This window comes from Rhinolophus ferrumequinum, chromosome 20, assembly GCF_004115265.2.
Source record: "Rhinolophus ferrumequinum isolate MPI-CBG mRhiFer1 chromosome 20, mRhiFer1_v1.p, whole genome shotgun sequence".
NCBI classification, from domain to species: domain Eukaryota; kingdom Metazoa; phylum Chordata; class Mammalia; order Chiroptera; family Rhinolophidae; genus Rhinolophus; species Rhinolophus ferrumequinum.
Genome location: NC_046303.1, coordinates 46140839 through 46168131, shown reverse-complemented (window position 1 = coordinate 46168131; position 27293 = coordinate 46140839). Strand labels below are relative to the sequence as shown.

Below are 27293 nucleotides of genomic sequence, written 5' to 3'. Positions count from 1 at the left end.
TTTATTTTCCATCCCTGTTTCTTTGGTGAAATGTCTGTTCAAATTGCTTATTATTGGATGTGTTCTTGTTATTAAATCTTGAAAAGTTTTTACACATTCTGTGTACTAGTTTTTTATGAGCTATGTATTTTGCAAATGCATTCTCCCATTCTGTTGCTTTTCTTTCTCTTAATATTATCCACACTTTTTTTACAGTACAAAATATGATTTTGATGAAGTATACTTTATAATTTTTTTCATGGTTTGTGCTTTTTGTGTCTTAACTAAGAGAGCTTTGCCTAACCCAAGGTCACACACAAGTTTTCTCTTATGTTTTCTTTTAGGTGCTTTATAGTTTTAGATTTTATATTTATGTCTACAGTACATTTTGAAACTTGTATATGTATCTTTTTGATTAATGTGAGAATTATTTTGTAGTTATCTCTCCACAATCCCATAGGGGATTTTAATTAAATTTATTGATTAAATTAGGGACAGATTGCAATCATTACAGAATTATCTTTATACTTAAAAGCTACATGTATCTCTTTGCCTGTTTTTATATTCTTTTATATTTATATAAAATTTATTGGTATTACAGATTATGAATTTCTTCTGGTATTTTGTTTTATTTTGGGGAGTTTTTTTTTTTGCAGATTATTACTGGTATATAAGAAAGCTTTTGATTTTTTTCTACATATACTTGATAATTGGGTATATAATTTTATAAGGTTATCAAGATTATTTTTCATCAGGAACAGATTGAATTATATAGTAAGATACTTTGTAATATTCAGGAAGTGATTTCTTTGTGGTACTTCAAGCATTGTGTTTGTCTTTGAAACCTGAAGTCTCTATTAGCAGAGTATAACTATTCAACTTGACAAACATTTTAATACTTAGATGCTGTGGTATGTGTTAACGAAAATGACAAAATCTTTAATATACGATCCGTGCCTTCAAGTAACTTAAACGTTGTAGTAGGAATACTAGAAAAAGTAATGATAACAGTAAGTTAAATACCATAAGACAAATGGAAAGTACTGGTGGTACTAGGGGCAGGCAGATATGAAGAAAAGGAGAAGGGATGCAGGAGGGAGGAGGGGATGTTTGAGAGAAACTGAAAGACTGTGGTAGCATTTCAATAAAGAGATAAAGGAGTTCTAGGTAGAGAGATTATGTGAAGTGTTAACATTCATAGGAACTACATAGGAAAACAATTGTGCGACATCACAGAAGCTAAGGGAGGAAATAATTTCAAGATCTTTGATTCTCTTTATAGCCCTGACATTATATGTTGTTAATAAGTATTTTTATTGTAGCCCTTTATGCTTAGATTTTAAAATGTCAATGTGTTTTATAAGATACATTTTAACATTTCTCTGAAGTCAGTACCTGTCTTGTGCATACTACATAACTTACCCCAACTTCATTAATAATAAGACGACTTTGTAAAGGCTACATTATCTATTGCTGTGTTACAAACTCACCTAAAACATGGTGGCTTACAACAACAACCATTTTATTTATATCTGATGATTTTATGGGTCAGGAATTCCAGCAGGATTGGCTAGATGACTCTGCTTCACGCAAGGTTGCTCGGGGGTGTTGAGTTGGTGGCTGGTCTTGTCTGGTAGGTCCATGTGCCTGTTGCCTTGTTCAGGGATGGCCAGATGCTGAGCTGAGCCCGTCTCTCTGTTCATGTGTTAGGGCCTCTCCATATGATCTCTTCATCAGGATAGTTGGGTTTCTTTCATGGCAGCTCAGGACTCCCAGATACCTGGGTGGAAACAGCAAGGATTCTTATAAGCTTGCTTTGGAAGTCTGAACCAGTTCCTCCCTATACTCATAGTAGCGCCTTAGGCCTTAAAGATACATTTGTTTTGTAGAATTTCATTTAGAGCACATTCTAAATTGAAGTGAAATAGATCAAGCACCTATAGGAGAGTTACTTGATATTAGCTAAATATATAACATTTTAAATTTATAACTTTAATTGGTTGTATGAAAAAATATAATTAGTATAAAACAAGAGCAGTGATTCCCACATGTTATCATTAACCAGAAAGAACTATGATTTACTATTTTCATTGTAGAGTATAATTTTAGTTAAATTATATAATTGTATAATGTTGATTTAGAGGTCTAGAAGGCCCCAGGTTGTATATGAGTCACATTTTATATGACAGCTGTTGTATAAGACTCAGCGCTAGAGTGATTTAATTCTGTAACTTACATACCAAGTATAATGCCTCTCTAATTAATGTCTTGGTTTTACAATATACTGAGAAGAGAAGTAATTGTACTTCTGTTTTGGAGCAAATCTTTCCTGGTAAGTCAGTGAGGAAAACCTGATCTGAAATTTTTCATTTTGGCAAGAGAGGGAGCCCATAACTTTTTCGTGTTATGCCTGGCTTGGCTTTCGTGTGGGTATACACGGATTTATTTTTTGTTTTCCTGTTACTCTTTCTGTGTTCTTGTGACTACTGTCGCTATACTACTTTGTCATTCAAATGCACGTTACTAGATGCTTTCCTAATAAAATTCTTCTATTTGTATTTAATAATAATAGCCACATTTGTCAAGTGCCTATTACATGCTGGGCATAATGTTGGAAAGAATGTATATATTGCCTTTAATCCTTACAAAAAGTCTAAAAGATAAGTGCTGTTATCTTTGACAGATAAGAATACTGAGGCACAACACAGTTAAGTAACTTGTTTTGTGTCAGTTACTCAGTGGCAAAAGTGGAATTTGAACTTAAACACGTCTGACTACAAAGCCTCAGAAATTTCCACTGTATTACAATACATTTAGGGTTTCTTAATCCAGCTGTTCTAAACTGTCCCATTTTCAACATTCTGTTCCTTTGGGGGTGGGGCTTGAATATGTTAGCTAAAGCAACCTGTCTGTTCCTGAATCCTGAGAGGTAAGTATTGTTCAATTTGAACTTCCTCATAATCTCTTCAGGCAGAAAGTTTTTTGCATTATGTACAAAATATGGGAAGTTTGTTACTGTATGAGTCATTATACTACATTTTCCTTTTTATAAAAAATAGAAACAGAATCAAGGAATACTAGAAAAGAAAAGGGGTCTTCAGAGATCAGTTACTATAAACCCCTGATTTTGTAAGTAACTGGAGTGTAAGTACAAGCCCCCAATGTTATAAGTAGAAGCAGCAGAAGCTCCACAACTCTCTCAGTTCAGTAATTCACAAGTCCTATGTTCTTAGTTGACTAGATCTGCACAAGTCTTTTGGATCTCAGGGTTCTTAACACGTATCCATTTTTACAGTTGTGTCCAGAAGGACCATTCACCTTTTTAGCAGCTTCCCTGAATATGGATGGGCGAATAACTCTAGGGGGAGGAGTGAGGTGTTTTAAATACCATCTACCTTGTGTTTGTCAGATCTCAGCCATCCCTTAATTAGGAAAGAAGGGTTTCTTTTCCGTCAAAGTTTTTGGAACCCATTTCTATGTTATTTCTTCCCCTATCATAGAACTACATCTACTGGGGAATACTTGGTGCGGAGAGTTAGAGGTAGTGCTTACATGTGCAGCTTATAAGTTAGGAACTATTATTAGCCAAATACCATAAAACATTTGTGGTCCAAATAATTCTCGTTATGTTTATTGATTTTCTTTTCTCAAGCGAGGTATGAGCTTTTAACACTACACTGGGGAACTTGTTAGTTGTCCTAGTTCTCAGTCTCTTCCCCTGGGAAAGTCTTTTAAATGCTCAAACCCCAACTATTTCCACTTTAAAATGAGGACATTAGGTGAGATTTCTAAATTGCTCCTATAAAAAAACCAATTCTGTGGAAATTTTCTGGCAACTGCCCCACTCCAACACTATCTTAGTATTCTTCTGTTCTCACGCCTCACTATATCCTGTTTATTTCTAGAGTCTTTTAAAAGCATTTTCTTTCATATATTACATCACGGTTTCTCTAATTTGTCCTCTGCTTGTTTCTTATGTGGGCTCAATAAACATTTTAGTGTCGGCTGTGGGGGGAATGCAAAGAGGAAACCTGTTTATATTTCTTGTCTTTAGAAAATTTATAATGTAACTGGAGAGATAATTAACTGCCATGTAAGAGACACTCTGTATTGATGCTCGTCTTGTTTCTTACTTTTTCTGTGTTTTGCTCTTTATTTTTTGTCTTCTGTGACTGCTGACCCTTCAGATGTTTATCACTAGTAATTTGTTTCTATTTACTTTAACCCTTTTCTTCTGGAAACTTCATTCATATCTAGCATCAATTATGTGCAAAACACTATTTTAGGTTCTATAAAAGATAACAAAGATGAGTAAAATATGGTAACTGCAAAAGAGTTTATAATCCAGTAGGGCAGATAGAGCAGCTACACAAGAATCAGAATTTAAATCATAAGAGAGGGAGGAGGAGGCCACGATCATTTCTAGTTGTAGGGATCAAGGAATGCTTAATGCATGAAGCTGAATTTCACCTGGCTCTTGGAGGGTATGTAGGATTTGGGTAGGCAGGGTTAGGATGGGCGAAGGCATTCTAGCTAAATGGTGTTAGCAGAAATGGTGGGAGTAAGACATTTGAGTAATAATGAATCAGACGATCTGGAATCTTGTGTGTATACACATGTGGTTGTGTAGTGGAAGAAATGATTAAAGATAGGTGAGTCCTGACTGAAGATTCTTGAATGTGGGAATTTTCTTTTTTTAGGTAGGGTTTGTTCATTTGTTTAAAGCAGAAGAGAGTGACATGATAAACTTCGCTTTTCAAGGAACATTTATTGGTCACTGTATGCTTAGTGGATTGGTGGAAAGGAGAAATGTGGTTGTGGCTATGGAAAGGGAAAAGAAGACAGACGAACATATTTCAGAAACATAGACTGAACTGAGCAAGTGATTTAATGTTAGGGGAGAACATTATAAAGGAAAGAAGTATTATAAAAGATGTTGAGGAGTTTTTGAACTGAGATGTGGGAGGATGTTGTGCCATTAACATAAATAGGGAATTTAGAAGGAGAGCTTAAACCTTATTTATATGAGAAAGATAATTTTGGTGTTAAATATTTCTTAAATATTTCTTATGGAGATGAAGGTGTGGAGCTTGGCAGAGCTTGGGTTGGGAGATTAATTTGGGGATTCTTTTGCCTAAAGGTTATAGTTTAAACTGTAGGAGTGCATTTTTTGAAGTATAAAGACGGGAGAAGCATGCCAAAGATGGATCTTAGGTGAATGTGCAAGTTTGGATGGGAAGATCGTGAGGTTTTGAGTAGTAGGGAGGATAGTGCAGTTTTCCTGAAACTTACCGAGACGTTTTGACGAAGAGGTCAATAATGTCTATTGCAGTGAGGACGAAGAGAAAAGGGCTGAGAAGGCATTAGATTTGGTTGTCTTGTTTAGCTTTGTTGGAGAGGGAGGGGGTGTGATCAGTCTCTTCCTTTCCCATTCATTGTATGTGCAATCCTTTCTCTTCTTTTTCCTGTCTCCTTCATCTTTTACTTTCCCTTTATATTCTTACCACTTTTGTAATGGTACTTTCCCTTCTGCCTCCCCACTTGACTTCTGTATTATTTCTCTTTTTCTTCTGGTTCCTGCTAGTTCTCAGATCTCTTTCCAGCCATACTTTTTCCTGGTTGTTGGGTTGCGGGGGCGGGGGGGTGCAGCTGTGGCGGGCAGATCAGTGTTGTTACTCAGACCAACCGATTTCATGGACTGCATTATTGTAGTGTGAATTATGGCACAAATCCAAAGCAGGCAAAACTGTGATAGCAAGAAGCCTGTTTGAGGTTTGTGCTTACAAGAATGTATGGCTGAAAGCTCTAGCAATGAAATTCTACCAACATTTCTTAAGAACTGCCAGTGTGGATTTTTATGACACTTCTATTAAAAAATAAAATCTAGGGAACCTATATGAAGATACTTCTTCATATCAAAATTTGTGATTTAATGTGTCATACTATATAGTATGGGTTTCCTATCTTTTTCTTAAAAGCTGTTAAATGTAACAAATTATGTATGTATACATATGCAGAATATGTATGTATCATATTTTCTCCGTTTCTTTTGTTCCTGTCTTTGTTAACTATAACAGAACTTTGAAATAATGTATATAAAGTGAGGTAGAAAAGCACTTGAACAATTTTAATGAAGGGAGAAGTTTGGAAAAAGTACGATTATTTTCATGTATGTGTGTATATTAATCATGTATGTGTGTATATGTGTGTATATTCAGTGTTATATTTTGAAGTGTTTTTTCTTTTATCTTCTAATATACTTTAAATGATTCTAAATCTTTTAAAAAAATAATTGTCTGAATATAATTGTCAATTATTCTTTCAGAAAGGAGATTTAGACTAACAGCTTAATTACACAAGTAATATGTAAATAGAAATCCCTTTCTGTTGTAGAAATTTCAAATAATTTAGAAGTACATGAAATAAAAACCAAGAATTCCCTTTGTTTCTTCCCCAGGAGTAAACCCTGTTAGGTGTTTGTATTTGTCCTTCCAGACCTTTTTCTATGTATTCACATATACACATACATACACACTCACAGAAAAGACTATATAGCTTATTTTTAAAAACCTAAATATACTATATGCATTTTTCTATAACTTGCTCTTTTTACTTAATAGTGTGTCTTGGAACTCTATTACATAGTGTTAAATTTATACACACGTGTGAGTGTGTATTTCTTTTAATTAAGTTTTACCTTTATAAATTTGTATAAATGTAAATTTCAGTAAGCTTTTAGTTTTAGAAAAGTTGCAAAGATGGTATAGAGTTCCCATGTACTCTGTACTCACTTTCTCCCATTATTAAAATCTTACATTGTATACTACATGTGTCACAACTAATGAACCAGTATTGATACATTATCATTAACTTAAAGTCCATACTTTATTAAAATTTCCTTAGTTTTTACCTAAAGTCTTTTTTTTGGGGGTCAAGGATCCCATCCAGCATACCACATTACATTTAATCAGGTCTGTTTAAGCTGTTGGCTATGTTTCTGAGTTTCTGAGACTTTTCTTGCTTTTGGTGACTTTGACAGTTTGACAATACTAGTCAGGTATACCCATTATGAAATGTTCCTCAATTGGGATTTGTCCAATTTTTTTTTCTTGTGATTAGACTAGGGTTATGGGTTTTGGGGATGAAAACCATGACTTTGTAAAATTTTTTTTTTTTTTAAAGATTTTATTGGGGAAGGGGAACAGGACTTTATTGGGGAACAGTGTGTACTTCCAGGTCTTTTTTCCAAGTCAAGTTGTTGTCCTTTCAGTCTTAGCTGTGGCGTGCTCAGCTCAGCTCCAGGTCCCGTTGCCGTTGCTAGTTGCAGGGGGCACAGCTCACCATCCCTTGTGGGAGTCGAACCGGCAACCTTGTGGCTGAGAGCCCTCCCTCCAACCGACTGAGCCATCCGGGAGCTCAGCGGCAGCTCAGCTCAAGGTGCTCTGTTCAATTTTAGTTGCAGGGGGCGGAGCCCACCATCCCTTGCGGGACTCGAGGAGTTTAACTGGCAACCTTGTGGTTGAGAGCCCACTGGCCCATGTGGGAATCGAACCGGCAGCCTTCGGAGTTAGGAGCATGGAGCTCCAACCGCCTGAGCCACTGGGCCGGCCTGTAAATTTTTAAAATAAAATTTAATTAAAAAAACCAAATTTAATTTAAAAAATTGAAATTTAATTAAAAAATTAAAAATATATATAATGAGACATGGTCTTCTCTCCATTCTCTGCCTCAAGCTATAACTCTTAGTTCTCATTTTTTAATTCCAAATTTCTGAATAATGTGCTATTACCTTTTATTTTTTTATTGATTAGTTCTAGATATATATTGCATTCTTGTTAAGGGAGGTAAGAATTTAGCACTTTTATTACCTAGCTTCTTTTTTCTCTCTCTTATAATTTCATAAACCTAAAACAAAAATCAGTGCTTATTATGACTTTAAAAATGCTGTTCAATGCAGATAAGAGATTCTTTTCTGTGTGCCTTCTTGGTTGTCATATAGTTAAAAATTGCCTCTTTTTCATTTACATACATACCTATTGCTTCATTTTCTGTTCTCTGTGTTTTGTGATAAGAGTTAATCTGGCGATTCCCCTTCATTCCTGGAGGTCTTGTTTCTGCAATGCTCCTCCGTTTCTGTACTTTGATCTGAGCTGCTTACCCTTTGAGCCAGCTGCACAGCTTTCACACTTGTATTTTCTAGTGTGCTGTCCTGTGCTGTGCTGGTTTCTTGAGTCTCACGTGGTCTCCTCTGTTTACTCAGTGTACTTGAGCACACTGCAAGTAACTTCCTAAGAAAGGCATCATGTGCGATAAACATTTTTAAACGTTTGCTCGTCTGAAAATGTCTTCCCTCATATTTGATAGTTTGGCAGATTCTAGACTTCTAGGTTAAAAATTATTTTCATTCAGAATTTTGAAGGCCCTGCTGTATTGCTTTCTAGTATCTACTGTTAAGTTGTAGAGTACAGCTGATCTCTCATGGTTAGCTGATCTCTCATATGTGATGTTTTTGTCGCCCCACCTGGAGGCTTTTAAGACCTTTTCTGTATCCCCAGTGTACTGAAGTGTCGTGATGTTGCTGGTGTTGCTGGTGTATGTCTGTGGGAAGGGGGTACGGTGGTAAATTCCGTTCTTTGTACTCATTCCTTGATTGAAATCTTCATTTTGGAGACTGCTCTTTTCTGAAAGAATTTCTTTCATGATTTTTTAAAGTATCTTTCTTCCCTATAAATTCTGTTCTTTTTCTGAAATTTCAGTTAATTTGATATTGCATTTCCTGAAAGATCTTTTAGGTCACCTTATTTTCTGCTGTTTTCCACTTCTTTATCTTGTTGCTCTGCGTTTTGGAAGATAATCTCAACTTTATCTTCCATATTTTTAATTAAGCCTTTTGACTTTGCCATTGTATTTTTAATTTCCTGATTCAGTTCAGGTTCAACATTTTAGGGAAGTATAATCAGCTTGTTTTTATTTTTTACGTTTTTTACAGATTTTATTGGGAAAAGGGAACAGGACTTTATTGGGGAACAGTGTGTACTTCCAGGACTTTTTATTGGGGAACAGTAGTGTATTTTTCCAGGGCTCATCAGCTCCATCCAAGTCAAGTTGTCCTTTCAGTCTTAGCTGTGGAGGGCGCAGCTCAGCTCCAGTTGCCGTTGCTAGTTGCAGGGGGCACAGCCCACTATCCTTTGCGGGAGTCGAACTGGCAACCTTGTGGTTGAGAGCCCGCGCTCCAGCCAACTGAGCCATCTGGCCACCTGGGAGCTGAGCGGCAGCTCATTGACTCATTGACTTCATTCTAGTTGTGGAGGGCGCAGCTCGCTGGCCTATGTGGGAATCAAACCGGCAGCCCCGTTGTCCAGAGCTTGCTCTGTAACCAACTGAGCCTCCCATCTGCCCCAATCAGCTTGTTTTTAGCTGCACCCTTTGCCTTGCCTAGGATACCTGTCTTGAAGACTGTTTAGTTTTTCCACAAAATGAAAATTCAATGTTTGCCTTAAGGTTTGAGATTGAAATGACTAGACTGTTTAGGGTGAGGGTGGGAAGACCGAAGTTCAACTCTTATGTAAACTTTTAAACATTTCCCTTGTTTTAAGATCCCTCTGTGTGTGTGTATACATATATATGTACACATATATGATGTGTTTACACAAATGAATATACACATAAATATATGTGTATATATGTGTCTACATATATACACACAGGTAATGCATATACACATATATATGAAAGACTTGGATTCTCTTATAGATTTACATTTGTATATAACTTGCAGTTTTTCTCTAACGTCATTCATGAACATTTTCCCCATGATAATTGTTACTCAAACATGATTTTTAATAACTTCACAATTTTCCACTTATGAATATACCTAAATTTATTTAACCAATCTCCATATTAAACATTTAAGTTATTTACAGTTTTTCACTATTATAAATAATATGGGATGAGGATCCTTGTACAGATATATTTGTGCAGACTTGGTTATTTCCTTTTTATGAAACCTTAGCAGTGGAATAGTGGAATCAAAGGAATGATCAATTTTAATAGTTTCTCAATATGTTGCCCTCCAGTAAGACTTTCAGTGTATACTCATTATCATTGTGTAGAAGTGTCTGTTTCACTTCACCTTTGCCAGCACTGGTTATTATTATCGTTAAGAAAAATAGTTTGATAGATGAAAAATGGTTTCATATTGTTTTAATTTGTATTTCTTTGAATATTGATAAGGTTGAACTTTTTTTATGTTTATTTGACATTAATGTTCTATTTTTCTATTTTTAATTTTCTTTTTAAATATTTTATTAAAAATAATTTTCTATTCTTTGTAGGTATTAAGTTGTAAGATAACTTTATATAAAAAGAGCTCTGCATAAAAAATTAACCCATTGTCTTTTGGGAAAAATTATTTGTCTTTATTGAGACTTACCCAGAAAAACTGTGGGTCCTTAATGTTATTGGAGGAGTAGCTTCATTAAATCTTAAAGTTTTTTGTGAAAAATGACCAGGACAGTTAGAAAAGGGAAATAAATTTGAGGAACTACTCCTGGGAGGGTTTAAGGACTAAGAATTCTCTTCCTTGCTGTGGCTTGGCAGAGGAAAAGAAGAAAGGATAAACAGAGATCAACCTAGAGCATCACATAGGAGAAAAAGTCGTAATGTACACTTACTGGACCGATTTCATGTAGTAAACAAGCATTCATCGAGGAAGAGCCTTCTCTACTCCAGGACCGCATACTGGTCGGGGCAAGGATGGTGACAAGGATACTGTGTTTGTAACTGACTAGAATGCAGTGTGACATTTGCTGTACTAGAACTAGAGATAGAGAACCTGCTCACTGTATTATTTGGTATAGTACTAATGGGCCTCGTGTAGTTACTTAGCACGGAACACATTATTCATAGAATGAGCCTATCGGTGGCTGCCAGAAGTTACGCCTTTCAACTCTATTACCTGGAATGATAAATGACAGCCGAGATAATAAAAGTGAAATGGTACCCAACCTTAGTTTTGAGCAGTTAATTTTTTTTTTCTGGTCATCAATATGAGTATTTTTGTTATAATGAAAATACTTAGTTATATTTCTTGTATTTTTTTTAAAAAAAATACTTTAAAAGCAGGGAAGTATGTAGTACATTTTTGAACGTTATTAGAATGGTTTAAAAAAGCGGCAATCTTCTGTTATCTGGAAATCTGTGAGTTAAGTCAGAAGATTCCAGAAAAATAGGTTGTTGATGTATTATTTAATCTCGTGAAAGGATTCTCTAACAGTGCTTTTCATGTTTTACTTGAGTGATTCCTTTAATATTTTTATATATATGTGAGTGTGTATTTTCATCTCTACGTTATTATAATGACTTTAATACTGGTGGAGACTCGTGAATTTTATTATAACCAGATGAAAAAAAGGTTTTATTTTATTTAAGAACTGGTTTTCTAAAGTGGTACTTTATAAGAATCAGCTGATGTCTCGTTAATTTTAAGATTCTTTAGTACAGCACTATTATTTATTTTTATCTCTTGCACATAAGTGCTCAATAGAAATGAATTGGGTTAAGGAAATACGTGTTATAATGATGCATATGTGGCATATACGCTGAATTGTGAATTGACCATACATTTGAAAATTCCATTTATATTTTGTTTTAAGTTGTTTTAATCAATTATTTTTTATATCTTTTACATACAAGACATGTCTTTAGCCCATGTGTGTTTTTCCATATATATAATTTATAGTTTGTTCTGGGTTGATAATGACTTAGTCATTTATTCCATCTCCTTTCTTCCATTCTTGTATTCCTTTTGCCTCTTTAGGTTCAAACTATATCATGGGTCTATCTGCATCTGTTTTCCCTCTGTGCCCCTTTTTATTTTTTAAATAAAACGTGTACTCCTTATGTTAAGTTGGACTCTTCTAAACAGATCATTTTTTGTTCTTATGGTGGAATAATTCTTACTTTTATTCTAAGAATTGTGATGGGAAGATGAGCTACAGCTTTCCAAGCTTTAGATTAGACCGTGAAGAATAAAACTATACAAATTCTTGGTCATGAAAAGGGAGGAGTAAAAACTAAGAATGACAGTTTTTGGAAAAAACAATGTTCTAGTAAACACGATGCCAGGGAGCCATTTTCCTTGTGAAAAGAGCTGGAAGTGATTTTTATAAATATGAATGCATGAATATGAGAGCAGCAGACTTGAGGTTTTTAATGACAGTGATATTCTGCATTCTTATGGCCAAAAATGTTTATTATTGCTCACCATTATGGATTATATCTATGTCTATGTAGATATAGATAACAGTATTCTGCATTCATAAGGCTTATATCTTTATAAAATGCTCTTGTGTATATTTCTTATTTAATCTTAACATAAACTTCATTTTACATCTGAAACTGGAGATCTGAAAGTTTATTACTTATCAAGGTTGCAGAGTTTAAACTTGAACCTAGGTTTTCTGAGCTTGTGGGCTTCCAACTTTCTTGTAGCTGTAACATGATTGATTACCTGTAATATGGAAACATGTAACAAAACATTTTTATGTTATCTGTAACATGATTACAGAAAATTTAATGGTGGAATGTAAAGTTGGATTCTGAAAAAGGATATGCTCTGACAAGCAAAAATTGTAGGAAAAGTGAAAGGTGGGTTGAAAGACCTACACAAGTGTGTAGTTTGGGACAGCGGTTGTGCCAGAAAAATGGTTTTCTACTATGGGCATATTGGATGGTTTGTGTTTGTTTCTTTTGCTTAGAACGTTTTGGATGTGGGATGGGAGGTAACTGCAATTATGTTGTCAGTCACTCTTCTTGTCTTGCCTTTGCAGTTGCTTTTGTTTCTACAGATGTTTTTGATATAATGACTTCACACGTTCAACTTTCATTGAACTATTTAACTGTAGCTGAACTTTAAGGCATTTTCTGACCCTTTTCCCGACCTTGTGTTATGAAACTAATATGTTACTATTACAGAAACTTAGATATTTGTCACTCAAAAATAATGACTTTTAATAATTTGCACTATTGACTTTCAGTTGGTTTCTGAATGTGTGTATATTAGAATTTTGTTTTTTTTAAATTGGGACGTGTAAGGACAGGAGGTGTAGATGGGAAATCTCTGTACCTTCTTTTCAGTTTTGCTGTGAAGCTAAAACTGCTCTAAAAATAAAGTCTGTAAAGTCTACCAATACATACGTTTATAAATAAAATCTATAAAAACTTTGGTCATACTATATCATAGTTTTATTTCCTGAGAAGCTAATATAATTTTATCCTGAAAAATATTTTGCCACTGTGATAGATTTATATCATATTCTTTATATATGCCATTAAAATTCTACATTTATTTTAATCTATGTGGTTAGAAGTCAGGATCGTGGTTATCCTTCGGGGTACTGCATAGAAGGGAACACAGAGGGGTTCTGACGTACTGTTCATTTTTGTGAAAATTGAGCTGTTTGCTTTTTTCTGTATTAATATACTTTAATAAACTTTAAAAAGTTTAATAAGATTAATAGGGGTAATGGGAAAAAGAAATGGAGCAACATTTCAGATGACTGTTTTCTTCAGTTGTGATTTTAAATGATATATAGTTTATGTTTTAAAAAATGTGTGCTTGGAAAATAATAACATATATATGTATATGTATTTTATGGCTGGATGATGGCCTATAACAGGATTTTAAGGATTTAAATTTCAAAAAATAAGAGTAGCAAACTAATCTGAAGTGTGAGAACAGCTTAATTTATTCTATAATTTAAGTTATATGTGAAAAGATGAGGACCTTATCTAGCTTACTCATCCCTGGACCATAACCCTTTTCTTATATTCAGCAATGCATATTTGTTAAGTCAATGAATCCTTGCTTTGGTTTGGTCTACCATCAACTGTCCTCTCATCTACTTTCAGTATTACCACTTTTAAAAAAGCACTTTGTCAGTTTGATAGGTGAAAATATCTTATTTGAATTTGTTTTTTATTATTAATGAGTGTAAGTTTTAAGGTGTTTCTTAAATACATGGATTTAATTTTTTGAGAATTACCTATTTAAGTAGCATGGACTTGAGTTTTTGAGTGTGGCAGCCACTGTGTAGTGGCATGTGACTGTTGACCACTTAAAGTGGAGCTACTTGAAATTGAGATGTGCTGTAAGTGTAAAATATGTGAAATGTTTTAGATACATTGTTTAAATAAAATATTTTATTAAAATAATGTCACCCATTTCTTTTTGTTTGTAATGTGACTACTAGAAAAACTTAAATTTACATTATGTGGTAAATGTTTCTATTGGAGGGTGCTGATCTAAACAGTAATCTAATCATTAAGTGACTAGGATCTGAATAAAGGTAGTGTTTATAAAAAGGAAAGTAAGGAGGGATTTTAAGAAAGTATGCAGTATGCATATATACTATATAATCTCTGTTACATTGAAAGATATTTTATGGCTTTTGTAGCTTCCAGCAAGGCTTTGTAATCAATAGTACACTGTTTGAGGGCAAGGACTACGTCACTGTTTTTCAACACTCTACATCTTTTGCTGGGTTCACAGGCAGTGGATTGAGCAAACAAAAATTAATAGGACATCAAATAATTTTATAAACTCAGAGTTTGAATTTTTAGATTGCAGGCAGTGATTCCTAGAGTTCTTATACACTTTACTTTAATATTGTAATATCACCAGCTAGACAGATCCAGTCATACCCTTTTTAAAAGGTGGAAGGAAGGTTAAGGGAACTAATCTCTAGTTTTATATGTAACCGGCTTTGAGTCATCATTTTATATTTTTCTTCATTTAGTCTTTACAGCAATTAACGAGAGAGATATGAACCACCATTTTGCAGATTAGAAATTGAGATTAAGTAATTTTTCCAACGTTATGTTACCAGTCTAGATATGCCCAACTTCAAAGCTAGCACTTTTTCCACTGTAGTTTACTGTATCAATTAATGTTAGCCAGTTATTTTAAGTGATTTGAAGTTAGCCTAATAATTTGACATGAAGTAAAAAATAATCTTTAAAAATTACATGTATGATAAATTTTGACAGTTTATGACGTGTGTATTATGTATTTCATGTTTAATATATGAAAGGAAATTTAGAAATGTTTCCCAAAACCTGAGAGGAAGAAAAAGGCATGTTTTTATCCATTGTGATTTACTCGGTATATTGTAATTCCAGAAATTTCATTATAGTTCATGGGGAAAAATACAGTTGTAAAATAGTTTAAAATATTTCCTTTATTTTGTCTTTTAGATAAAATCAAAGACAAAATTAAAGAGAGAGATAAGGAAAAAGAGAGAGAAAAAAAGAAGCATAAAGTCATGAATGAGATCAAAAAAGAAAATGGAGAAGTAAAGATTTTGCTGAAAAGTAAGTTTATATGCAGTAATTTTAGTTGTATTATATTGTTCAGTATACTTGTTGGCTTAGTGATTAACATAAGAAGTGTTATTTGGTGCTGAATTTTGCTGAGAATAAATATTAATGGCCAGAATACAAAAAGTAAATGTAGTAGTGGGGAGTTCAAATCTGTATAGTAACATGTCTTTAGTATATTTATTTAGTGAGTCATTAAAAAGTAACAGTTTAACCTTCATTAAACTGTTAGGTTCCTTAAATTATTTAAAAATGGGTTATCTGATTCTGTGTTTTCATTACTAGTCTTCATCCATATTTAGATAATCTAAAATAAGAGGCTAAAACAATTTTTAGCCCCATAGGGATGATGGAAGAAGTGATCTTTCAAATATTTGACAGTAATCATCTAGTCTGGGATTTAAAGGGAACATTTTACTCTGAGCTAAATGAGAAGATGTACTGTTTTACTGTATGTTTTTTACATGCTTAAGAATATCCCGTTTTTATTTCCTGTTTTTTCTCTATTGTTAAAATTATCTTTAGTTGCTATTTATACATGGGGTAGGTGGTTGGGTAATAATACAAATCCTATCAATAAATCTGAACTGTTTCAGAGAGAATTTGTGGTAGAATAGAAGTAAGGACAGTCTTAAATTCACTCAGCAAGGTAACGAGAATCAGTGGCATTTGGTTACTAGAGAGCTAACAAATTCATTAGCTGCCCTATCAAGTTGATAATTTGCAGAGAAGAACATGTAAATGATTTTGATTAATTTCATATTGAATTTGCGTGTTGATAAACCTTTACATCTACGTAAGGGAGAAAAGACCAAGCATATGCAGTGAAATAACTGGTTAATTTATATTATTTTAGATAAACAGTATTTCTACAATATATTTTCATTTCATTCTTTGTCATATTTCCAGATGTTCTTTGGTGGCACTTTATTTAAGCTTTATTTATTTGTCAGAACTTTATTTTCTGTAAAATTCTTTCGACCTTGAAGAAACATGTCAGAGGTTCAGTTGATGGCTACTTAGTCGGTGCTCAGGGTCTTTTTGTTCTGTCTTTTCTGCCAGTGTGTTTTATCTGGGTTTTCTAATTAGGTTGTAAGCCTTTGAGGCAGGAATGGCACCAAACCACACCAGTGCTGTTAACAGCAGCTAAGGGTTAATGCTTGAAATGTTTACTTTATCCTAATGGCTTAGTCAAAAAGTCATATTTTACTGGTTTAGTCATTTTCTCATCCATTTGAATGTACAATGATGTAAATTCCAGTCTCTTGGTTGAATGTTAGATTCCTCACATGCCACTGATGTGTAATATGTGACTCTAGAGATTACATATGCTGCAAACAAAATTTAAAATAGCCTAAAAAAGTGGAGATTTTTCAGTAATATGCAATAGTAACCTTGACTTAGATGAAAAATTGAGGTAGTATTTTGAACTGAGTTAAACTGAAACCTAGTGATGATAAGGAGGAAAAATGAAGTAGAATTGGAAATGAATTGGTGACCTTTGGGATGACAATGGGAAAATGTATTTACTGTAAAATGAAGGTAAATAATAATGTAATTACTGCCTTACAGGATGCTGAAGATTAAATGAGATAAATTATGGGAGAAGTGCCAACTACAGTGTCTGGCCCACGGATACTCAATAAGTGGATGAGAATCTTTCTTGTAAACATATATGAAAGATTAACTCTTATTAAAAAACAACAAAACTCTCCTCAGTGGGTAGTATGTAGATAATTAAATGAATAAAAACATGATTCATTTTGGGAAACAGTGTCTGTCCCATTGGAAGCACTAAGTGTTAGCTATTGTTATTGTTATTATCCAGAAAAGAACAGTTTGCTCTGATTGTGTGGCCATTTCCCAAGTAAGCCTATGGTCAGGGAAAGGCACACTTCAGTATTATTGGTGTCTGAGAGCAACAACAGAATCAATTTGGTGGGGCAGTTTACTGGTATGTACCATTGGGTGCCCCTTTTTCCTTTATGGCCTTCAGCTTTTATTCTCTCCTTACAGTCTTCTCCTTCTGATAATGCTAATGTTGCAAGCGATGGCACACACAAGCATTGTTTGATGATGGCATTTGAACATCTAAAATAGATACTAACTCTTACTCTACAACAATCCCATTTCCTCCAGGTTTTCATTAAAAACTGCATCAAGTTGAGTATGACTAGAGATATATACACAGTTACATACATGCTAAAAAGTTTTTATTGATGCAAAAATCTTGTAAATGTCTTTCACTGATAAAATAAGATTATTTGGTTTATTAAAAATAGTTTAAGGAACAAATAAATGTGAAACATAAACTTATTTAGAATCATCCTTTTATATCTATGTCTACCATCTACTTATATGTACCAGCCGTTTTTTTGTTATTTATCAATAAGTTTTTAAGAACTTAGATGTTATGATTATAGTCTGTTTGAGAGTATATTTTATCATTATAGCATATCAGAGAAGCTTGCTGGTGAGCAGGTGGAATGGGAATTAAAGAAGCCAATGTCCAGGTTATTGGTAGTGTACTGAAAGTCACAGGTAGCTAATTCATTTCAGGAAGGTGAAAATATTGCAGTATGACAAAAGCAGTCATTACCCAGACTAAAGGTTGAAAATAGCTAATTACTACTTTTTTCCTATGTATGATAATAGAATTATATACCAGGGTGCAAAAACAAGATATGCACATGACTTGTATTCATCTTTTGTTATTGGTATATATTGAATATTACAATTTTAATATAGTTTTTTTCCTTTCTTAAAATGTGTATACATTTTTTGGCACCCCCTGTATTCCCATTAGAATTATATAAATTCCCATATTAGATATGAAATCAGATCCAATTTTTCTGGGCAACCTTTAATTTTTTCTTTATTGAACACTAAAAGTATACTAAGATTAGTGGTGGAAATTGATGCCAGTGAATTTGTGATTTTTAAAGTTTTTTTAGTATATATAATTAGCCATTAACAACACATACTGTTTTGTATCTTTCTGTGTGTGGTTTTTTTCCATCTCTGTATGCCTCTCTCCGGCTTTGTGTGTGTCTGCATCTCGCTTGGTGTCTGATTCTCTCTCTGGCTCTCTATGCATGCGTGTGTCTGTGTTGCTCTGTGTATGTGTATCTGGGTTCACTGTGTGCATGTGTTTGTGGATCTGTGAGAGGCTGGTCCCCCAACAACCTTTACTTTTACACTTTCTGAGGGTCCATATTACTTAGGCAGTAATTCTGTTCTTTCTGTTGTGGATACTTATCAGTATCCTTTAAGAAAAATAGGTCTGATTTATTGGACTCTGTTTGAAGAATTATAGATTTTGAGTAATTTGTACTTGAAATACCTCTTAGTATAAAAGAAATTGATATTCAAAATGATCTTGTTTTAAGTATTTAAAAATTTCCTGCATATACATCTATTGCATTTCCTATGGCATTCCAAGACAGGAAATGAATGAGAGATTATATAAAACCTTAAAATTTTATCTAGTGAATACCGGTGCCTTTAAATGTAAAGAATTTACATTTACATCAGATTAAATTAAATGTAAAGAATGCATTTTGCCTATGTCCATCATGGGTCTTCAAGACTACTCCCAGGTTTGATGATTTGCTAGGGCTCACAAGATTCAGCATGTAAGTTGACTCATGGCTATGTTTTATTATAGTGGAGGAGGCGAAGTAAAATCAATGAAGAGAAAAGACACATGGGGCAATGTCTGGAGGAAACCAAGCGCAAGCTTCCAAAGTCCTCTCTATGGAGAGGAGTCACACAGGTGCACTTAATTCTTCTAGCAGTGAATTGTGACAACATGTGAAATATTGTGACAACATGTGTGTCTACCAGGGAAGCTCACGAGAAACTAAATGCCCAGGGTTCCTATTAGGGGCTTCACATAGGCACCATCTCTATAGCATGTACCAAAACTCCAGACTCCCAGAAGGAAAATAGATGTTCAAAATAAACTATATAGTTTGTACAGATAGTTTAGGCACAGTAAGCCACTCTTATCAGGGAATGGTGGGAAGCTTCCCAAAATACAAGTTCTCAGATGCCAGCTAAGGGCTAACCTTGCAAGCAGGCCTTTCTAAGGATAGAGTTCTCAGACATGTTATGTTAACCTTTTTCTGCACACTGTGTTCACTTTAGTATTTAATTGCAGAGTAGTTTGTCGTGGAAATTTAATTCTTTGATGCTCAATATAAGAATCTCTTGACTGATTTCTTATTAGTTTGCATTTTTCAGTTTCTGAATATTATACTACCTTTTTCATCCATCCTCATAACTGGAAATAGACTGTTGTGCCTATTTCAAAGTAACATTTAGTCTAATGATTGGTTATTTTCTGTTTTAACTTTTCTAAATGTGTTAGGCATACCTGTAATAGGATACTAACCTTGTATTTTATTCAAGTGAAATTCTGTTTATCTTGGAAAACTTATTTAATTTGTGCAATTTTACGTGTATTTTCAGTTTAGTTATTAATTACATCTAAGTCCTTTAAACTTTAAGTTCTATTTTTTGATTGACTATTGCCTTTTTTCCTTTACTCATTTAGATTTTGCTAATATGTATAAACCTCTCTTATCTTTCATTTTGATTAACTTCCTGTTTTATTTTGTTCATTATTTATTTTGTTTTGAAGATATTAACCTGAATCTGATGTTTTGATAGTTCATACCAAGATAGCAAGTATGAATTTGTTAATTCTTAACTAGTTGCATGTAGACTTGTTAGAGAATTAACACTTGGCATTTTATGACTTTACAAACCTGTGTAATCAATAATTGACAGATTTTTATTTTTGCTTTTCATGATGATACCAATTTGGTCTTCATTGCATACCTACGAATTTTTAGAAGTGATAGTTTATTGTTAACATTAAAGTTTCCTTTTTAGAATTGCTATCAACTTGAATTTTTGTGTTTTTTATTCCTCCCAAGGTTAGGAGTTAGTGGTATTCATATGTTACAAAACTTTGACTGAAAAGGAGACCTAGGGAAAAACCTATAAACCTCAGGTAGTCTGTTGGTGAGAGAAATCTTTTCATTCATAGGTTGATTAAATGTTCATCGATAGCAATGTTCTAAATGCCATGAGGAATGTGTGATTGTGGGAAAAAGTATCACTTCATTCTGAATTTATGTAAAAGTTACTTGTTTTACTCATGCAGTATGTTAAGGACATTATATACAGGTATCCTATGAGTGAAAAATAATAACTTTACATGTCACATATATTTATATATGTGGAATATATAATAACTTGATAAATTTAGAGTTTAGAGTGAAGTGATTTCAGTTCTAACTAGAGAGATAAAGGAAAGCAAAATGAAGGAAGTGACATAGAGCTGTTTTTAAAAGATGGGTAAGGAAAGAGTTCAGTAGTAAGTATTGGCCAGGGCAGGCGTATTTTAGGGAGAGGAACTGCCTTTGTCAGTAGTAGGAAGATAAGTTAGGACTAGGTATGTCTTATAAGAAATTGTAAGTAGTGCAGATTGATCAGAGCTTGAGGTACGTGAGGGCATTGTCTTTGAATTCCAGGCTGGAGAGGTTATATTTTATTTGGTAGTCATTGAGAAACCTTGAAAGCAGTTGAGCCAAGGGATGAATATCAAAATAATGTGTAAAACTTACAGAAAGATTAATACAGCTCAAACATTCAGGATGAGAGACAGTCATGAGGCAGTTAGACCAATTAGACCAAAAATAAGGTGGTTGTATCAAGGAAGTCAAAAATAGTTAAGGATGAGCCGGATAATTCTATTAAACCTTGGAGAGATCAGGAAGGATAATTCGAGAGAATATCATTGATATTTGAACATTGTGGGAAAGAAAATTTGAGTAGACTGGAAGCAGACCCAGAATTTAAGAGAGAAGATGGTAGGGTAAAAAAGAGAAGGCACTGGACGTAGAAGTGTTTTTTTTCCCCCCCATAAGTTTGATAGTCAAAGAAAAGGAGAGAATTATTAAGTGTTTTTGGAGTTGGTGGGAGGGACTTATATTTGGAAAGCAGGTAGGACATCTCACTGGAGACAGAAAGGAATACGAGATGTGGAGATGGAAAAATTTAGGTAAAGCACTAGTTTGGGAAGTTTTAATTCATGGCAGGTTATCTATAAAAGTGAAATAACAGGTGAAAACAGTGAATGCCTTATTTTCTCAACTGTTACCTTAATGGCTTTTTCATATTATTTTAGGAAGCATAATTTCTTGAGAGAATATTTACTTTTTTCTATTTTTCTTATTGTATAGAAGCAAATATACTCTGATAATGTTAAGTGTTTACATATACACTTAGATTCTATAGCAGTATAGTCTCTGGATTAACCTTTTATTCTTTGGAGTTCTAAATTTCTGAGCCCAGAGTCTACTTTCCTTTGGTTACAGAAGCTCATTCACATATGGCTTATAATGTCCTGTGTCTTTTTCTTTTTTAATTTTTAATTCATTTCTTTATCAGTACATGGGTATCATTTGTACTTAAGAAATGATAAATTATTCTAATTTTGCCATCTCCTTTACAGTATCTGGTGGGGTCTTCACTGGGAACTTTGTAAATTCTAGTGGACCTGAAACAGCCCATTTTAGATGTAAGAGTAGTTTTCTGAGGAGGAAATACGTTAAAAGCTAAGGAATTGCTGTGCTTGTTGCTGTTATACTGTGCAAATATTTTTCTCCCTTTATGATTTATAAATTTTGACACCTGTATGCAATTTTTAAGAACTTAGATAAAGTAAAAATTATATATATGTATATGTGTATATATGCATGTACATATCCATATATATATATTCAATGGGAAACATCTGGAGGGTGTTATTCATATTGACTTTTATTCAGCTTTTCATTTCTGATTTTCTGCATTTAAAATGTGAAGATTATGCTTTCCGAAACATTCATTAATTTCATTACTTCATAAACACTGAGCATCTGCTACATGTCAGAAAGATCATGTCGTCTTAAGGCTTTGTGTGTAGAGAAAAGCAAAGAGACTGAGTAAATTATGATTATCAGTACTGTGTAAAAGGAATCCCAAATGTAAACCTAATTTTGAGTACACTTTGCTTATTTATCATAAAACAGTTCTTAAAGCGTGTTTTTTTTTAATTAACAAAAACATGGAGTCTCAAAAAAAAATTTTTTTTCCCAACAGGTGGGAAGGAGAAACCAAAAACAAATGTAGAAGATTTACAGATTAAAAAGGTAAAGAAGAAAAAGAAAAAGAAACACAAAGAGAATGAAAAACGGAAGCGTCCAAAAATGTATAGCAAATCGATTCAAACCATCTGCTCAGGATTGCTATCTGATGTGGAAGATCAAGAAGCCAAAGGCATCCTAAATGATAACATAAAGGATTACAGTGGAAAGAATTTGGATATCAAGAGCTATGATTCCAAAATTCCAGAGAACAGTGAGTTTCCATTTGTCTCATTAAAGGAGCCACGGGTTCAGAATAACCTCAAAAGGTTGGACACGTTGGAGTTCAAACAGCTCATTCATATTGAGCACCAGCCTAATGGAGGTGCGTCAGTTATCCACGCCTACAGTAATGAACTCTCCCACCTGTCTCCCGTGGAGATGGAGAGGTTTGCAGAAGAGTTTGTGGGTCTAGTATTCAGTGAAAATGAAAACTCGGCCGCTTTTTATGTAATGGGTATTGTTCATGGGGCAGCTACCTATTTACCTGACTTTTTAGACTACTTTTCATTTAATTTTCCCAATTCGCCAGTGAAAATGGAGATACTGGGAAAGAAGGATATAGAGACAACGACTATGTCCAATTTTCATGCTCAGGTAAGAAGTTTTTAGTTTTTTTAAAAAGAAACTTGATATATTTTAGACAAGTTTCTGTTCTTTGCTTCTCATTTCACTCTAGGTTAGAAATAAAAAGGTAAGAATACAATGAAACCTTTTGGGAATATTAAGAATAAATTACATTCTTGATGTGAACATCAGAATTTAAACGTGTGTCTGCTTCTCTATTTTTTCTTAAAAGTAATTAATGAAGTAATTAAGATTTCGTTGTCCTTTTTTGCAAGAATTTATCTTGGAAATGAAATGAGGGAAATTAATTTAGCTTTGTATTTTCCAGTCCTTCCAACAGTTCTCTTTACCTGAAAATCACCTAAAATTATCTTCTTGGTTTATGTGATAATGCCTTAAAGGCATTTAGCATTGGGTCTGTTACATAGTAGGTGCTGAATAAATGTTGGTTATTAAATATATTGTGGTACAAGAGAGTTAATTGTGTGATAATGTGAGAAAATTTGCATTTTATCAGTGCATATATTGAGCTAATTTCCATTTCCTATCCTTCTCTATGGTGTAGAATATATATTAAATTAGGAAGCAGAGGCAGAATGGAGTCTCCTGGCCTTTGAACGGGAACGTGGTCCTATCTGAAAGGCTGGTGCTGTTGTCACCCACTCTCAGATCAGGGACTGCTTAGGCCAGGAGATCAGCCAATTTCCACACTTATTGGTGCTAAAATGTCTGGTTTTCTAAGTAATAATTGACATCATTATAGTTTGGAAGGAGGAAAAAAAGTCAAGAAAGTCTCAAAGGGATCTTAGTGATCGTCTGTCCTAACCTTTCTCAACTTACAGATAAGCAAACAAACACAGATAGAAGTAACTTACTATTTTAAGGTTGGCAGCAGTGTCAGGAATAGAACAAAATCTCCTTAATCTTCATCCAGGAATGTTTTCCTTATTCTGAGTGTGTGTGCATGCGCGTATTTTTTTTTTTTTTTTGATATGTGTTCAAGTTACAGTCTCCACCATGATAGTCTGATGTCCAGTCACATCCACACTTATCAAACCTCCCGCTTCCACAGTATAGTTGGTATATATCATGTAATATACTGTAGTCTGGAAAATATGGTAGTATTTCAAGTTTTAATGTGTGTGGCGGAATTAATCTCTAATATAACATGTTTAAGAATCAGAATTTAAATCTTTTTTAGAGCTGAAAGGGAGCTATGGAGCACCTATCACTAGTCCTATCATTTTATAGAATTCCAGAATGGTAGTAACTTCTTTGAGATTATACCTGAGTTTTAGTGGTAAAACCAGTCTAGCATCTAGTAATAGTGGCTGTTGTTTATTGAGTACTGACTATGTCAAGAACTGCTATAAGCACTTTATATGTAGTAACTCATTTAATTTTCATTACAAGCTCATTTTAGTGAGAGAAGAAATAACTTGTCTAAAGCCCTTCAGTATTAGATCATTCATTTGTTATTCATTATATTTCTGCTAAGTGCCAGGTTTTATGCTAGGCCTCTTGATTTCTAATCCATTTGTTTCCACTATATCACAAACTTTCTCACTGTCATACTATGCAAATTTATTTCAGTCATCTTTTAAATGTCATAATTCTTTCATTTGCTTTTCAAATAGCTTTTAAGGTTAGGAATTATTAATTTTAAATAATAAGAATTTTCATCTCAGCTTTATAGTAAGTACAACATGAAAACCGTGCTTTTGTTACTAAATATTAAATGAAACAACATGGTGGGACCCACTAATCGTGCCAGTATGTGGCCAGGGTGTGGGTCTCAAGTCCTTCAGAGCCGCCTACCCTGGTTGCTGTCACGTATTCAGGGTACTTGGCTAATGCATATTGCACAGAGGAAACTCTAGGCAGATGCACCGTCTTTGTTACCGGCTGTGGCTCTGGCCCATATCTATGTGATCTGTCAACGGCGAGGACTGCTTTAACCGCTTCGGCTTGAGGCTTATTGGTAGGAAGCTGCCCCTGCAAGGTCCATGTTCCTTTATCCCAAGATCCACCAAATCCAGTCATTCTTACGGTGTGGGAAAGACCATCTAGTGGAAAATTGCCCTGAACTGCTCGTTTGATACTTCTTCCACACTGGATTCTTAGTTTGCGTGGTTTTTGAAGAGCGTATGGGACTGTGGATGTGTTTTGGTAGTCTCAGGTTTGTTCTTATGCACTGGCCCTGTGAAACTGAATGGGATCCAAAAGACAGCGGAAGGAAAAAACCCAGCATACTTACTGTAGTTTAGTTTTATTTCAAATTTCTTGACTCTTCCACTAAAAGCTCTGTCTGAACCTAATTCATGGTATCCCTCCAAGAAATACTTTTTTAAAACCATGTATACAATTTCCTATTTAGGTAAATGCTTTATGAATTGCAGGACAGACTTATAGACATGTATTTAGAGCTAACCCAGTTTATAGCTTGAGGCTTTTCTTGTCCTGAATGTGAGAACCTTTCTTCCACATTTAATTTGTAGAATGATATATAGTGAGCGCAGTGAGTTGTGACTGAGTTAGTGTGGGTACCTGAATGCACTCTGCTATGGGTTGGCTAAAAAGGAAAGGGGTCCAGTCCTGGTTCTGCCATTTACTACCAGCTGTGACACTGGACAGCTACTTAAGCTCTTTACATCTCAGTTTCCTCACTTGCAAAGTAATGATAATGATGATAGTACTCAATTCACAGCGTCGTGGTTAGAAATGCTTGGTAGAAGGTAACAGGTTATACAAAGCGAGTTGTTGCACTTAGTGCAGTGTTATAGTCGCTTTCCATTTTGTTAAATAGGTGATGACTAGCTTCTGACTGAGGACTTTTAAGTGTGTTATTGATAGTAGGGGGTTCAGCAAGTACTGAAGATAAAAAATTACCATAAATACTTCATATATAGATAAAGAGTTGATTAAGTTGTGGTATGTATATACAATGGAATGTTATTTGGCTGTAAAAAGGAATAAAATACTGATACATGTTGCAGTGTGGATGAACCTTGAAAACGTTAAGTGAAAGAAGCCAGTCACAAAAGCTCACAAGTTGTATGATTCTGTTTATATGAAATATCCACAATAGGTAAATCTATAGAAACAGAAAGCAGATAGGTAGTTGCCAGGGGCTGGGAGAAGGGGGAAATGAGTAACTGCTTAATGGGTATGGGGTTGTCTCTCTTTTTTTTTTTTAATTGAGATTTTTTTTTATTGAGATAATTGACATGTAACATTGTATTAGTTTTAGTTGTGCAACATAATGGTTTGAGACATATGTTATATACACACACACACACATGCATATATATATAAATGATTACTACAGTACATTTAGTTAATATCCATCACCACACGTAGTTGCAGTTTTTTTCTTGTGATGAGAACTTTTGTGCTCTACTCTTAACAACTTTAAAGTGTACAGTCCAGTATTGTTAACTGCAGTCATGATGAACATTACAGCCCCATGATTTGTTTATCTTGCAATAAGAAGTTTGTACCTTTTGACCACCTTCACCCTTTTCATACCATCCCCACCTCTGACAACCACCAATCTGTTGAGTTCAGGGGTGTGTGTTTAAATTCTATAAGTGACATCATACAGTATTTGTCTTTCTCTGACTCATTTCACTTAACATAATGCCCTCAGGGTCCATCCATGTTGTCACAAATGGCAGGATTTCCTTGTGTTTTTTTTGTGTGGCTGAATAATATTCCTGTGTGTATGTGTGTTTTCTTTATCCATTCATCCATTAGTGGATACTTGGGTTGTTTTTATTTCTATATCTTGACTATTGAAATGCTGCAGTGTGGGGGGGTTGCATATCTTTTTAATATAGTGATTTTGTTTTCTTTGGATAAATACCCAGAAATGGAATTGCTGTATCATATGGTAGTTCTACTTTTAATTTTAATTTTTTTAAATAAACCTTTTAAAACTGATTTTTAAGAATAATCTTTTTATTGAAGTATAATATGTACACAGAATGCTCACAATGTAAATGTATAGCTTAATGAATCTTTACAAAATGAACACACCCATGATTTTTAAAAGTAGAATATTACTGGTAGCCAGAGCCCTCCCCAACCCCCTCTTTATCCATACTCCACACTTCACCACCACGTGCTGTATGTATACACAAACACACAGGTTACCACTCTGCTGACTTT

The 27293-nt window shown here is 34.1% G+C and overlaps 1 protein-coding gene across 2 annotated transcripts in view; it reads left to right on the top strand.

Moving 5' to 3' along the window:
- Nucleotides 1–27293, top strand: part of RSBN1L (round spermatid basic protein 1 like) — a 63802-nt gene that overhangs the window by 12668 nt on the left and 23841 nt on the right. The window contains exons 2-3 of one of the 2 annotated variants that reach the window (XM_033088894.1): nucleotides 15235–15351; nucleotides 22513–23153. In XM_033088894.1, the coding sequence (XP_032944785.1) occupies nucleotides 15235–15351; nucleotides 22513–23153 (758 nt within the window). The remainder of the gene's footprint in view (nucleotides 1–15234; nucleotides 15352–22512; nucleotides 23154–27293) is intronic. The other variant, XM_033088895.1, reaches the window with a different exon arrangement.